This window comes from Rana temporaria, chromosome 9 (assembly GCF_905171775.1).
Source record: "Rana temporaria chromosome 9, aRanTem1.1, whole genome shotgun sequence".
Taxonomy (NCBI): Eukaryota; Metazoa; Chordata; class Amphibia; order Anura; family Ranidae; genus Rana; species Rana temporaria.
This window is the reverse complement of record NC_053497.1, coordinates 35,426,206-35,442,212: the sequence shown is the minus strand read 5'-3', so window position 1 is coordinate 35,442,212 and position 16,007 is coordinate 35,426,206. Positions and strand designations below refer to the sequence as shown.

Here is a 16,007-nt window from a genome sequence, read left to right as displayed (position 1 = left end):
GTATGCATTACATTTTCTAATTTTTCCTAGGAGGGTCTAATAAACACTTTAAGTAAACAGATGTAATGATATAAGAGAGACTCTGATGGTCATAATTAAGAATAGTCCCTTCTACTCCACTCGATTGTAAAGCTGCACAGTGTGTGGTTGGTCTGTTCTAAAAGGTCTGAATTCAAGATGGAATTATATAGAAATGTAAAAATATATTCATATGGCATATTTTAAAATTAGTGTCCCTTTTAATAAGTAATAAATACAAGTTGCATTGTTTTCTAGGCTTGGACACGGCTAGAGAAAGCTGAACATGACAGAGAGGTCTCCCTGCGCAATGAGCTTATCCGTCAAGAGAAGCTGGAGCTGTTGTCTCAGAGATTTGATCAGAAGGCTGCCATGAGAGAGGCATGGCTTAGTGAGAACCAGCGTCTTGTGTCCCAGGTAGGCATGGTTTAATGAGAACCAGCGTCTTGTGTCCCAGGTAAGCATGGCTTAGTGAGATTCAGCGTCTTGTGTCCCAGGTAGGCATGGTTTAATGAGAACCAGCGTCTTGTGTCCCAGGTAAGCATGGCTTAATGAGAATCAGCGTCTTGTCTCCCAGGTAGGGTAGGCTTAGTGAGAACCAGCATCTTATGTTCCAGGTAGGCATGGCTTAGTGAGAACCAGCATCTTCTTTCCCAGGTAGGGTTGGCTTAGTGAGAACCAGCATCTTCTTTCCCAGGTAGGCATGGCTTAGTGAGAACCATTGTCTTCTTTCCCAGGTAAGCATGGCTTAGTGAGAACCAGCGTCTTCTTCCCAAATAGGCATGGCTTAGTGAGAACCAGCATCTTCTTTCCTCGGTATGCATGGCTTAGTGAGAGCCAGCATCTTCTTTCTCAGGTAGGCATGGCTTAGTAAGAACCAACATCTTGTGTCCCAGGTAGGCATGGCTTAGTGAGAACCATTGTCTTCTTTCCCAGGTAAGCATGGCTTAGTGAGAGCCAGCATCTTCTTTCCCAGGTAGGCATGGCTTAGTGAGAAATAGCGTCTTTTTTCCCAGGTAGGCATGGCTTAGTGAGAACCAACATCTTGTGTCCCAGGTAGGCATGGCTTAGTGAGAACCAAGCGTCTTCTTTCCTAGGTAGGCATGGCTTAGTGAGAATCAAGCGTCTTCTTTCCCAAGTAGGCATGGCTTAGTGGGAACCAGCATCTTCTTTCCCAGGTAGGCATGGCTTAGTAAGAACCAGTGTCTTCTGTCCCAGGTAGGCCTGGCTTCGTGAGAACCAGTGTCTTCTGTCCCAGGTAGGCCTGGCTTTGTGAGAACCAGTGTCTTCTGTCCCATGTAGGCATGGCTTCGTGAGAACCAGCATCTTGTGTCCTAGGTAGGCATGGCTTAGTGAGAACTAGCGTCTTCTTTCCCAGATAGGCATGGCTTAGTGAGAACTAGCGTCTTCTTTCCCAGGTAGGCATGGCTTAGTGAGAACCAGTTTCTTCTGTCCCAGGTAGGCAAGGCTTAGTGAGAACCAGTATCGTCTGTCGTAGGTAGACAAGGCTTGGTGAGAACCAGTGTCTTCTGTGCCAGGTAGACAAGGCTTAGTGAGAACCAGTTTCCTCTATCCCAGTAGACAAGGCTTAGCGAGAACCAGTTTCTTCTGTCCCAGGTAGACAAGGCTTAGTGAGAACCAGTTTCCTCTGTCCCAGGAAGACAAGGCTTAGTGAGAACCAGTTTCCTCTATCCCAGTAGACAAGGCTTAGTGAGAACCAGTTTCCTCTGTCCCAGGTAGACAAGGCTTAGTAAGAACCAGTGTCTTCTTTCCCAGGTAGGCATGGCTCAGTGAGAACCAGTGTCTTCTTTCCCAGGTATGCATGGCTTAGTGAAAACCAGCGTCTTCTGTCCCAGGTAGACTAAGCTTAGTGAGAACCCGTTTCCTCTGTCCCAGGTAGGCATGGCTCAGTGAGAACCAGTGTCTTCTTTCCCAGGTACTCATGGCTTAGTGAAAACCAGCGTCTTCTGTCCCAGGTGTACAAAGCTTAGTGAGAACCCGTTTCCTCTGTCCCAGGTAGGCATGGCTCAGTGAGAACCAGTGTCTTATTTCCCAGGTAGTGAAATCCAGCTTTTTGTATCCTACATAATGTGTCAGGCAGAATGGCCGCTCCCAAGAAGTATGTCTCTTTTATAAATGGCTGTTCCTCACAGTTAGACTCAAGTGACTGAATTTAAATATTTATAGCTGCCCATTTGTCTCTCATTAGGATAATTTCGGGTATGACCAGTCTGCAGTGGAGGCTGCCATGAAGAAACACGAGGCCATTGAGGCTGATATTTCCTCCTATGAGGAGCGGATCCAGGTGGTGGCGGACCTGGCCCAGGAGATGGAGTCAGAGGGATATTATGACATCTGTAGAATATCGGCTCAGAAGGACAACATCCTGAGACAGTGGAACCTACTGAAAGATTTGCTGGTGTCCCGAAGAAAGAGGCTGGAACGTAACCTGGCCCTGCAGAAGATATTTCAGGAGATGGTGTACATGATTGACTGGATGGATGAGATGCAGGTGATTCTTTAGTGCTGGCTGCACCTGCGAAATTAGCTTTCAGCCAAGGTTCATATTGGAGCATGTTTGAAATCATGTGAGTTCAGCTGAACTTGCACGATTTCAACCCGGCAATGCAGTCCGACTTTGGGACTGCGGGTTCCTACACAGATATCCATACAAATCTCCTCCCAAAGTCACCAAAAGTAGTACAGAAACTACTTTTGGAATCAGTGCGGTGCCGCACCGATTCGGATTGGTGCCATTGCCGGCAATGGCTGCCGATTTGGCATGCGGTTTGACATGTCAAATCACATGCCAAATCGCATCAATGTGAACCTAGGCTAAAGAGGGGTTTCTAGATTAGTTGGGAGGCCAGGGAGGGTGAACTAATTTAGTTTTTACTATGCAAGTAAGGCTGGCCATACATTATACATTTTTCTGTTCAATTTTCCTTGTCAAAGGGCCAGATTCAGATACAATAGTGTATCTTTTGGCCAGCGTAGCGCATCCCATTTGCACTACGCCGACGTAACATAGTGAGGCAAGTGCAGTATTCACAAAGCACTTGCTCCCTAAGTTACGTCGGCGTAGCGAAAATGGGCCGGCGTAAGCCCGCCTAATTCAAAGTAGGCTGGTAGGGGGCGTGTTGTATTGAAATGAATCGTGACCCCATGTAAATGAAGCGCCGATCGTACGGCTCATGCGCGCACATGCTCAGCATCTTGTCAAATTTACTCCCTAAGATACGCCGGCTCAATGCCTGTGACGTGAACGGAACCTACGCACAGCCCCATTCACGTACGACTTACGTAAACGACGTAAAAAAATACGCTTATTCCGATGTCCATACTTTGCATTACATACGCCTCATATAGCAGGGGTAACTTTACGCCGGACGTAAGCCTTACGTAAACGGCGTAGCGGGCGCAAGTACGTTCGTGAATTGGCGTATCTAGGTCATTTGCATATTCAACACGTAAATCTGCGGAAGCGCCCCTTGCGGCCATCGTAAATATGCACCCAAGATACAACGGCGTAGGAGACTTACGTCGGTCGTATCTTGGCCAAATTTAGGCGTATCTGGTTTCCAGAATACGCTTAAAGATACGACGGCGCACATTTTGGACTTACAAAGGTGTATCTGGAGATACGCCGTCTTAAGTCCTTTATGAATCTGGCCCAAAGTATTTTATTGAATGAATATGATAATCCAAGTACAAATCTTGTGTTATACATGTTGTAATAAGTTATCCAACTTACAACAGCTTTGAAAAAAAAAATTCTGTACAATTTTCTTTAGATTTACCTTCAACTATGTAGTGCAAGGACCTGCCTAATTGGATGCAGTTGAAAGTGTTGTTTAGTTTTGACCTCCTATTGTATGGTTTAAGGTAAATCAAAAAGAAAATTGTAAAAAACTGAACATATATGGCCAGCCTAAGCATGTAGTTATACCAAACTCATAGGGGGTATTTACTAAAACTGGAGAGTGCAGCTCTGCATAGAAACCAATCGGCTTCCAGGGTTTTTATTTTGGCAAAGCTTAATTGAACAAGCTGAAGTTAGAAGCTTGGATAAAAGTACAGCGCTAAATATAAACAACGATGTGAAAAATCGTATGTTAACAAACCTTTAACAGGTTAGTGCTAGGGTGATTTATCAATTTGTGAAAAGTATATCAATCACTATAATACATTATAAAAACACATAAATAAGGCAAATGAATAATTCACAACTGTGAAGATGTGAGAATAGGTGAATGAATAAAGTCCCACAACTATGAGTTGACAGGTAAATCACAGACGAAGATGAAATATTCAAACTCAGTCTTTAAAGGGTTAATCCATGATGGTGCATAAAGGGAAACTTATAATAGAAAAAGCTTCATCCACCAAGAAGGCAACCAGAAGTGGTAATGTAGTCTCCTTACCCTAACTGTATGACCACCGTACCGGCGGTCTCTCCAAGCATGGCGATTTTAGGTCTCCCTATAGACCCACTGTAGGATGTCAAGAATGGTGTCTATTGTCTCAAAGAAATTGGAAGGGAAAAGGAGACCATAGCATGATACCGTACAAAATGTATATTTAATTGCCAAGAAGAATTGCGCTTACAAAGTAGTGGTTATAGTAGCGCAATATAATCATCCGATGATAGCGCGGCGTCTCATCGAGGCTTCTCCAGTCTGTTTGTGCTCCATCCTGTGTTTCTCCGTATGGAGAGGCGTGATGACGTCAAACCTGCAAGCCACACCTACGCGTTTCGTCACCACGGACGTTGTCTGGGATTGGCTGGGATCAGCAGCCAATCCCAGACGATGTCTGTTAAGACCCCTGATAGCTCACCAAAGCCCCCCAACAGGGCTGATAGAAAAAAATTATTAAAAAAAAAATATTTAAAGTGGAGGTTCACCCAAAAAAAAAATTTTTAACATTACATTCAGCCGAGTTGTCATAATGACAATCGGCTGTTTTTTTTTTTTTTTTTTTTTTATCCCCGTACATACCGTATTTTCACAGCCGCTTCCGGGTATGTCTTCTGCGGGACTGGGCGTTCCTAATTGATTGACAGGCTTCCAACCGTTGCATACTGCGCTTCACCCGTATAGAGCCGCACCGACGTTCGGCTTCTTTCGGTGACGCGCAATATGCGACCGTCGGAAGCCTGTCAATCAATTAGGATGCCCAGTCCTGCAGAAGACATACCCGCAAGCGGCGGTGAAAATACGGTATGTACAGGGATAAAATTAAAAAAAACAGCCGATTGTCATTATGACTACTCGGCTGAATGTAATGTTAACATTTTTTTTTGGGTGAACCCCCGCTTTAAGAGTTTAAAAATAATAAAAAAAAAAAAAAAAAAAAAACACACTGACACCGTCCACTCCCCCCCCCCGGAAAAAAAAGAAAGCTTTGAAAAAAATAAAAAAATAAACAAAAATTAAATTGTAAAAAATAATAATAAAAAAAAAATTGGAAATTTTTTTTTAATTAAAAAATACTGAAAAGTCCACGCGTCATCAGCGCTGCATATTAGTGCCACTGTCACTAAAAAAAAGTATCAGTAATTGGTATTGGCGAGTACTTGAAAAAAGTATCAGTTCTTGTACTCGGTCTTAAAAAAGTAGTTTCGGGACAACCCTAGTTTTAAACTGTAGTAAATAAATACTGCTTTTAAGATATTATTGTTGACTTGATTCCATCTGGTGCAACCACAACTCCCACAACACAAGTCCCACAACTTGTTCCACACTTTGTCATTTGAGGCGACTCAACCTTTTTTGCTTTGTGTGTCATTGTTGCTTCAGAACTAAGCGTGTTTGTATTTCACAGGTTCCGTTGTCATCTAAAGACTTTGGAAAGCATCTGTTAGAAGTAGAAGATTTGCTGCAAAAACACAGCTTGCTAGAGGCTGACATCGCTGCCCAAACTGAAAGAGTCCACTCCCTAAACCAGGGAGCCCTAAAATTCACTGAATATTCAGGTAAATAAAGAGAAACATCATCATAAGTCAATTTATTGGGCTTACTTTATGGACAAATGTGGAGAAATTCTCTGAACAACTTTCACTTTTATGCTATTTCTAAACTGACCACATTTCATGGCTGCCAGAATACGCAATGAGTAATTCTAGGTCAGGTGGATCTCCATATGTTCTAGTTGATGATCTGTCAGTCTTTGGCCAACATTTTGGGCTAGATTCATAAAGAATTTACGCCGGCGTATCTATTGATACGCCGCGTAAATTCAAATCTGTGCCGGCGTATCTTCTTTCTGTATTCAGAAAGCAAGATACGTCTCTTACGCCATCGTATCTTAGGGTGTACATTTACGCTGGCCGCTAGGTGGTGCTGCCGTCGATTTCAGCGTAGAATATGCAAATGAGCTGGATACGCCGATTCAGAAACGTACGTGTGCCCGGCGGATTTTTTTACGCCGTTTGCGTAAGGCTTTTTCCGGCGTAACGTTACTCCTGCTATATGAGGCATAGCCAATGTTAAGTATGGACATGGTTCCCGCGTCGAATTTTAAAATGTTTACGTCGTTTGCGTAAGTCGTTCGCGAATAGGGCTTTGCGTAAATTACGTTCACGTCGAAAGCATTGACTATTTGCGCCGTGATTAGGAGCATGCGCACTGGGATACGTTCACGGCCGGCGCAAGCGCCGTTCGTGAAAAATTTCATTTACGTGGGGTCGTGTTTTATTTGCATAAAACACGCCCACCTCTTGACAATTTGAATTTGGCGCGCTTACGCCGGCAGATTTACGCTACGCCGCCGCAACTTACGGAGCAAGTGCTTTGTGAATACTGCACTTGCCTGGCTAAGTTGCGGAAGCGTAGCGTAAATAGGATACGCTACGCCCGCACAAACTTGCATCCACCTACGTGAATCTAGCCCAATGTGTGTCTGGTACTTCGCTAAAATGATTAATTCATGACTTCACTAGCAAAATTCTTTTAGGCAGATCATTTGAAGTGGAAAAATCTACTGTGTAAACTGATATTGGAATTATTATGATTTAATGCTGCACAGATTACCAGCCATGTGACCCTCAGATCATCTGCAACCGAGTCGAGCACGTCAAGAGCTGTTTGGAAGATCTTCGCCAACAGGCAGAGAAACGTCGGGGAGAGCTGGAAGAATCCAAGCGTCTCTGGTGTTTCTTACAGGAGGTAGAGGAGACTGAGGGTTGGATTCGAGAGAAAGAACAGATTCTGTCAGTTCCACAAAGCTATGGGAAGGATCTGAGCAGCGTCCTACGTTTCTTAAGCAAACATAAGATTTTTGTGGGGGAGCTCGGAGGGAGGCACGCCATACTACAGCAGACCCTTCAAAAGGGGGATCAGGTAAGTCATCTATTTTAATGCTGAGATCTAGCAAATTTATTGATCACCCCAATGATATTAGAATAGTTCTTAATCAGCATTTGTAAAGGTGTCTGATGCAAACATAACTATACCTAACCACTTGCCTACTGGGCACTTTTACCCCCTTCCTGCCCAGGCCAATTTTCAGCTTTCAGCGCGGTCGCACTTTGAATGACAATTGCGCGGTAATGCAACACTGCACCCAAACAACATTTTTACCCTTTTTTGAGACAGATAGAGCTTTCTTTTGGTGGTATTTAATAGGGTTGTCCCGATACCAATTTTTTAAGACCGAGTACAAGTACCAATACTTTTTTTCAAGTACTCACCGATACCGATTACCGATACTTTTTTTTTAATCTCATGTGTCAGTATTTAAAAAAAATGTACACTATTTATTTACAATGCTTTCTTTTTTTCTAAAGGGGGGGGGGGTACAGTGTCAGTGTGTTTTTTATTTAATTTGAATTTTTTTTACAATAATTTTTTTATTTATTTATTGCAATTTTTTGTATCAGCCCTGTTGGGGGGGCTTTGATGAGATATCAGAGGTCTTAACAGACCTCTGACATCTTCCCTTTGAGACAGGGAAAGGGGACTAAGGACACATATTCCCCAGTCCCTTTCTCTGCAGCCTCAGCTGCTCTGAAAATGAATGGAGAGAAGACAGCGGCTTCTCTTCATTCATAAATTGAAACATTGTAAACACAGTTTACGAAGTTTCAGTTGTATGAATGGACAGAGTCAGTGATCACTGACTCTGTACATTCGGAAAAGGTAGGAGCTGGATTTACCAGATCCTACCTCTGCTCTCCATCTTGACAGATCGAGGGGGTGGAGGAGGAGAAAGGAGGGGGACACGGCAGCACGGAGGGAGACGGCAGCATGGAGGGGGACACGGAGGGGGACGATAGCACGGAGGGGGATGACAGCAGAACAGAGGGGGGCTGGAGGAGGATACGGAGACAGTTAGCGGTGATCGGTGCTTGTAACTCCACCACCGCACTGATCACCCTGACTGTACAAGTACTCGGGGCAAATGCTCTGTATCGGTACCAATACCGGGACAACCCTAGTATTTGATTACCACTGTATTTTTTTTTTTTTTATAAACAAATGAAAAATGTTGTAAATAAGTACATTTTCTGCTATACTGATGTACTGATGAGGCTGCACTGACGGGAACTGATGTTGAGGCACTGATATGCAGTACTGATGGGCACTGATATGCCGTAATTAAACACGATCGGACATTCCGACAACAAAACCGTGGATTTTTTTCCAACGGAATGTTGGATCAAACTCGTCTTGCATACACACGGTCACACAAATGTTGTCGGAAATTCAGATCGTCAAGAACGTGGTGACGTACAAAACGTACGACAGCACTATAAAAGGGAAGTTCAATACTAGTCGTGTTAGTAGAAGTTTGGTGAGAGACGATTTGCGCTTTTCAGTCCGTTACAGCGTGACAAATGTGCTATCTCCAATACGAACGCTAGTTTTACCAGCCTGAGCGCTTCCGTCTCATACTTGATTCAGAGCATGCGTGGAATTTTGTGCTTCGGAATTGCATACAGAAGATCGTAATTTCCGACAAGAACTTTTGTTGTCGGGAAAAATTGAGAACCAGCTCTCAAACATTTGTTGTCGGAAATTCCAAAGCAAATGTCCAATGCGGCCTACACACGATCGGAATATCCGACCAAATGCTCACATCGAACATTTGTTGTCGGAGATTCCGATCGTGTGTACGTGGCAATAGGCAACACTTATGGACTCCAATAGGTGGCATGGAAAGTTGGCATTTATAGGCACTGATGGGCAGCGTTGATAGGCACTGATAGTTGGCATTAATGAGGAGGCACTGATGGGCACTGACAGGCATCACTAATGGACACTGACGGGGACTGATGGGTATTGGCAGCACTGGTGGGCACTGTTGGGACTGCAATGATAATCAGGACACTGATGATTGGTGCCCGGATTGTCAGTGTAGATGTTCCCACTGAGTAATGCAGCTTACCGCTTCTCTCTCCTCACGCTCTCTCAGTGTGAGGAGAGGAATACTAGTATCTGGCATTTCCTGTCTCCACTGTGATTGGACACAGCTGATCACAAGGTAAAGAGCCTACATCATAGTGATCGCCGCAAGAATAGGAAGACATCATATGACGACCTCCCAGAACAAAAGTGCTCTCGTCCGTCCATGATTTTACTATACAGAGGGCAGGAAGCAGTTAAAGTATATGGAAAACTGAAAGCTTAAGACCACTGTTAGTTTGTTTTTGTTTTTTTGTCTGTGACTAATCAGGGAGATTTTGCTTCACTTTTGAGATACAGTAGAAAGTAAGAGAAGATTGCTCCACAGTGTTTTTTTTTTTTTTCAAATATGTTTATTGGGTTTTTAAAACATGTAAGAGTATACAAAGCGATCTTGTTACAATGTATGCAATAAGTCGAATAAGTGACATTACATTCAAGAACATAAAACAAGGATCAATATTTAAAGTTAGTGATCCATCATAGTCACAACAAAGCATTCAAGATAAAATTAGAGTATTTAGGGGGGAAAGGAAGGGGTAGGGGAAGGCAAGGTAGAGGGAGGGGTGAGGAAACCATCTTATTATAAGCGGTGTGATTCAAATTGACAAAGTTATTGAAAATAGGAACAACAGAGGAGATTAATCAGATTCCGGGACTCATCAGGAATCCAACAAAGTACGGTATTCAGAAGAATCCGCAAAGTGGTGCCAGCATGCCCATTTATCTCGGAAATTCCTAGAAGAATCTCTAGAATGGGATATCAATTCCTCCATATATGCAATGTGATCCACTTTGCGTATCCAATTTTTGGAGGGGTTGCTTGCGACCATTTAACCGGAATACACAGCTTTGCCGCGTTGATAAGAAACACAATAATAGATTTCTTGTAGACTGAATTGGGTAGAGAGGAGAGGTGTAATAGGTACTGTCCAGCTGTAAAGTCCGGGGTGTAGGTGGTAATGGACACAATGAGATCATGGACTGATTTCCAAAAAGTCGTGATAGCTGAACATTCCCACCATATATGGAGGAGAGTGCCAGCCTCTAGTCCGCATCGCCAGCACAAGGGAGAGACGTTTGGACTAAATTTATTAATAATGTAAGGGGTTTTATACCACCTTGAGTATATTTTGTAACTGTTTTCCTGTATCAGGACGTTTAGTGAACCCTTGTGTAGGCGATGGAAGACCGAAGTCCACTGGTCATTAGAGATTGTTATACGTAGATCCCTTTCCCACTTCTTGTTGGTGTTGCTCCACAGTGTTTTTGACAGTCACTAGAACATGCATAGCAAAGAATACAGTCTCAGCCTGCCTTGGGTGTCGGGACCAAGAAACTCCATTTGCATGTTATGGCATTCTTACATGACTGAGAACTTTGAACCCGCTACAGCAGTGGTCATCAACCCTGTCCTGCAGGGCCCACTAACAGGACAGGTTTTATGTATTACCTTGGGGAGATGCAGTCTAGAATACTGCAATCACTGAGGAGCATAGGTGTGCGCAGCTTATTGCATTAGGGTGTGCACCCCAAAGCTCAAACACACATGTATGTGTGATATATATATATATATATATACATACATAGCGGTAGGGCAATGAACGATGGCAGTGTCAATAGAGCAGTAGACAATTCCAGTAGGGCAGAAGTTGGAGCCAGTAGAGCAGTGGACGATGTCAGTAGGGTAGAGATTGGTGTCAGTAGTTTATTTTTATTATTTTTACTTTTTTACATTTTTATTTTTTATTGGTCTTTACAATAATTTTCATTTTATTTTTTTACAGTATTTTTGGGAGCCCCATTGAGGGTCTTTGGTTAAATATCAGGGGCTAAACAGACCCCTGATGTTTCACTTTTGAGACAGAAAAATGAACTGAGGACTGAGATTCCATTTCTCTGCAGCCAAAAGGCAGGGGGAATCTGCACAGGGTGATTAGGGTGTGCCCAGGCACACCTGGCACACCCTCTGCGCACACCAATGCCGAGGAGCAAATGAAGCTAGAAGACTGGGAGAAGTGGAGGGGCAGTGAGATAAGCACAGACATCACATCGCTGGAAGGGCACCTTGCATGGTAAGTGTGCCATGATGTAAAAATACTTGAGCATACTTGCATATTACAGCAAGAGCTCCTGGGGCCCTTCGTTTTTCGGCAGTTTTGTTCCTCTTCAAATATGGAAACATTTTATTTTGCTGGCTGCTATGGGGCAACACATGCAATTCTTGTTTCTGATATTTAAAAAAAAAGCTAAATTTCTCCTTTCTTCAAGGTGCTCAGTAAAAGGAGAAGAGGAATGTCTGGACTTCGCCAGCGAATGCAAGAAGTAAGACAAAAATGGGAGAACCTTGAGAAAGCAGCAAATGCCCACCACCTTAAGCTCCAGGAGGCTTCCAACTTCCACCAGTTCAATGCGGACACTATGGAGCTTGCTGGTTGGCTGCAGGATAGCTATCGCCTGGTGTCCAGCGATGACTTTGGACACGATGAGTATTCCACCCAGTCTTTGGTCAAAAAGCATCGCGCAGCCACAGAGGAAATAGAGAAACACAAAGCTACTGTGCTTGGCTTGAGGAAACTGTTGTCTGAACTGGGTACTGAGTACCGAAACCAGGTGGATGTACAGATTAGCATTGTGGAGGTGGAGCAGCTCTTTGGAGAGGTGGTGGAAGTGGCCTCATTGAGAAGTCAGTGGCTTCAGGATGCTTTAGATGTTTATAAAATGTTTGGTGAAGTAAACTCCTGTGAAGTGTGGATCGATGAGAAGGAACAGTGGCTGGTGAAGATGGACATCCCACAGAGACTGGAAGAGGTTGAGGTTGTCCAGCACAGGTAAGTTAACTAGTCAAGGGAAAATATAAATTGCCTTAAAGGCATGGTGCTCAGGAGGCTTTGGGGCGGGGGGTTACTAAAACTGCGGTACTCAGAATCTGGTGTAGCTGTGCATGGTAGACAATCCGCTTCTAACTACAGCTCATTCAATTAAGATTTGACAATAAAATCTGGAAGCTGATTGATTTGTATGCAGAGCTGCACCAGATTTTGAACTCTCCAGTTTTAGTAAATCAACCCCTGTATGTCTATAGGTATTCATTCAGCAGCATGACCCGCTTTCAGAAATCAATAAATGCAAAGTCCAAATTCTGTAAAACAAAAACTTTGTGTGTCCCAGCTCCGCTTATTAGAGAAACACACCATGTTTGCATACACCCAGTGAAGATGCCAGCTTACCAGAGGTTGAGTGACTACAGAGTCTTCCCTTGGGTCTCCGCACACAGGTTCTCCACAATTCAGGGACCCCGTGCGAGAAGAAAAAAAAAACAGCACCAAGCTCAAATAGTGTAAAATCCTTAACCACTTAACCCCCGGACCATATTGCTGGTCAAAGACCAGAGCACTTTTTGCGATTCGGCACTGCATCGCTTTAACTGACAATTGCAATTCGGCACTGCATCGCTTTAACAGACAATTGTGCGGTCGTGCGACATGGCTCCCAAACAAAATTGGCGTCCTTTTTTCCCCACAAATAGAGCTTTCTTTTGGTGGTATTTGATCACCTCTGCGGTTTTTAGTTTTTGCGCTATAAACAAAAATAGAGCGACAATTTTGAAAAAAAATTATATTTTTTACTTTTTGCTATAATAAATATCCCCCAAAAATATATAAAAAAAACATTTTTTTTTCCTCAGTTTAGGCCGATACGTATTCTTCTACATATTTTTCGTAAAAAAAAAAAAAACGCAATAAGCGTTTATTGATTGGTTTGCGCAAAATTTATAGCGTTTACAAAATAGGGGGTATTTTTATGGCATTTTTATTAATATATTTTTTTTACTAGTAATGGCGGCGATCAGCGGTACTGCGACATTATGGCGGACACTTCGGACACTTTTGACACCATTTTTGGGACCATTGGCATTTTTATGGCGATCAGTGCTATAAAAATGCATTGGATTACTATAAAATGCCACTGGCAGTAAAGGGATTAACACTAGGGGGCGGGGAAGGGGTTAAGTATGTTCCCTGGGTATGTTCTAACTGTAGGGGGGGTGGCCTCACTAGGGGAAATGACTGATCTTCTGTTCATACATTGTATGAACAGAAGATCAGCATTTCTCTCCCTGACAGGACCGGGAGCTGTGTGTTTACACACACAGCTCCCGGTCCTCGCTCTGTATTGTGAGTCGGGGGCGGGCGCGCATGCGCCCCTAGTGGCTGCTTCGAGAGCCGACATATAGCTCTCGCGCAGGGATGCCGACCTGCCGCCGTAGAACGGCGGCAGCTGGTCGGCAACCAGTTAAGGATGTTTTATTTTGGTTAAAAGCTCGGCATGAACTGGGACTACAAATCCCACAATGCAACAGGAAAAAACGTGGTGATGTCACGACCTCTGGTTCCACCCTACGTTTTGTCCGAAACTACGTCATCAGGAGACCGGAAAGGCTATAAGTATACAGATTAGGAATCCTGAGCTTTCGTGAGAAAATAAAAAAATATAAAACTATGTAGCGTACAATTGCTACACAAGTCACATCGTAATTGAATGATAATAAACATTTAAGTAAGTAATGCAAGTAAGCAACATTTATGCAAGTGAAATGCAATATGGCTACCTGTGTTCTGTAGTACAGAATACCCCCAAGAAATGTAATCCCTGCTTGTGTGATTGGCCTACTGATTTTCCCAGAAGTCTGCACTAAGATACAAGTCAGATTTTGGGGATTCTCTGCAACAAAGATGTCATTTTTAGTGAGATACTCCCAAAGGGAAATCATCTAAAAGGATACAGACCCTTCCACTTTCTCCATTAGAGCCCTGTAAGTGCAGCAGCTGATTGATAATTATAAAATCACTCTCATACAGATTCACTCATGGACACAAATAAACAAACCACAATTTTTTAAGAATAAAAAAAGGTAGGAATCTGAAGCAAAGTTTGTTCAAATCCCTGCAATGTATATAGATCACCCGGAGGGGAATGTTTTCTCAAAAAAGTGGAGTAATTCTTTATAATCCTAAATTTGGCAAATAATTGTTTGTGTATTTTCGTATTAACACATTGGATTTTATAAAAGTGAACACTTTTTTTGTAGTTTTGATAGAACTGAGATGGAATAGAACCCCTTTCAGGTTAGGGAGATTCACCTTCTTTATTTGTCCTGTTTACCATTTTCATTGAAAGTGAAAGAAAATCCCCAGTTTTGGGTTGCGCCTAGAAAAGTAGTAGGGGGGAATCTTCCAATGGGGACACTATTTCTGCTGACCTGGGGGCTTGCAGGGATTTCCTGTCACTTCCTGTTTGACTATGAGGCAGGAAGTGAAGGGAAATCTCTCCAATTGGACACAGATGGTAAAAATAAACCTTACAGGGGTTATAACTCTACCTTATTCTGAGAGCCCTTTCACACTTCCAGCGCAGGAGCGTCGGCGGCACTTCCCATTGATTTCAATGGGCAGGTACGCTTTAGGAGCTGCTTGCAGGACTTTTTTTGACGTCCCGACAGCGCACTGCTCTAGTGTGAAAGCACTCTGGCTTTTACACTGGGACTGCAGGTGAGGCATTTTTCAAGCGTTTTACATTCGCTTTTTTTTGCGCTAAAGCTTCTGAAAAACGCCTTCAGTGTGAAAGGGGTCTGAAAATACGAACTTGTGTAAGGAAACATGTGGTTGCCATCATCCCTTATATATTAAATGAAGGCGGATTTTTTTAGGCAACAAATTATTTAAAAAAATCATAAAAAAAATATTTATTACATAATATAATTACAAAAAATAGAACAATATCATGTTGTGCAAAATATTTAAAAACATGGATACGGATTCAGTTGTAGATATAACAAGGATACTATGCCTCATCAGATACACGTCACCAGATCAACTGGTAAAAAGTAGAGGCGGGTAAACCGACGCGTTTCAAATGTAGGGCATTCTTCTTCAAGGAATATTAAAGTATCATAATCTACAATGAATCAAAATACAAATTGATGTTAAACATCAGACAAACAAGCGATCATATTCCCACATCCTTAGAGTGTAACCAAATAGTGACTCACTTTTCTTTTAACCTCCCTGGCGGTATGATTCTTTCAGAAAAAAGGTGCTGAAAGCGTTACAATTATTTGCAATGAAATTTAGCGTTTTATACTGTAGCCCTGTAATTCTTAGGAATAACTCACTTAAATCTGACCAAACAAGAGTCTAATAGGCATCCCGGGTATGACATTTTTTAAAAAACAAAATTATAAATTATATAATAATAAATAATTATAAATAATTATAACAAATAATAATATAATTATAATAAAAATTATTCAATAATGTAATCAACTCAAAATCACTGAAATTTGCTCAGTTGCAGAATTGTCGCTGTCATTATTTTTTTTTTTTATGACGAATTTCCCCACAAATCGCTATCGCACAATTTTGCAAGTGATTATAATTTATTATCGCTGTTTTCTAGCTGATCTAAAACCATTTTTTACATAAAAAGACACGTTTGGTTGCTATGGACAATCTACAGTTTGCAGGCAGAAAGAACAGTTTTTATTATATAAAAGTACATGTAGGACACAGGACAGACCAC

At 42.5% G+C, this 16,007-nt stretch overlaps 1 protein-coding gene across 1 annotated transcript in view; it reads left to right on the top strand.

The window, feature by feature from the left end:
* The window catches only part of SPTBN4 (spectrin beta, non-erythrocytic 4), a 220,513-nt gene that overhangs the window by 40,272 nt on the left and 164,234 nt on the right, over nt 1-16,007 (top strand). Inside the window, exons 11-15 of the mRNA XM_040323157.1 lie at nt 277-435; nt 2,228-2,530; nt 5,845-5,995; nt 7,048-7,361; nt 11,697-12,256. Coding sequence (XP_040179091.1) covers nt 277-435; nt 2,228-2,530; nt 5,845-5,995; nt 7,048-7,361; nt 11,697-12,256 — 1,487 coding nt within the window. The remainder of the gene's footprint in view (nt 1-276; nt 436-2,227; nt 2,531-5,844; nt 5,996-7,047; nt 7,362-11,696; nt 12,257-16,007) is intronic.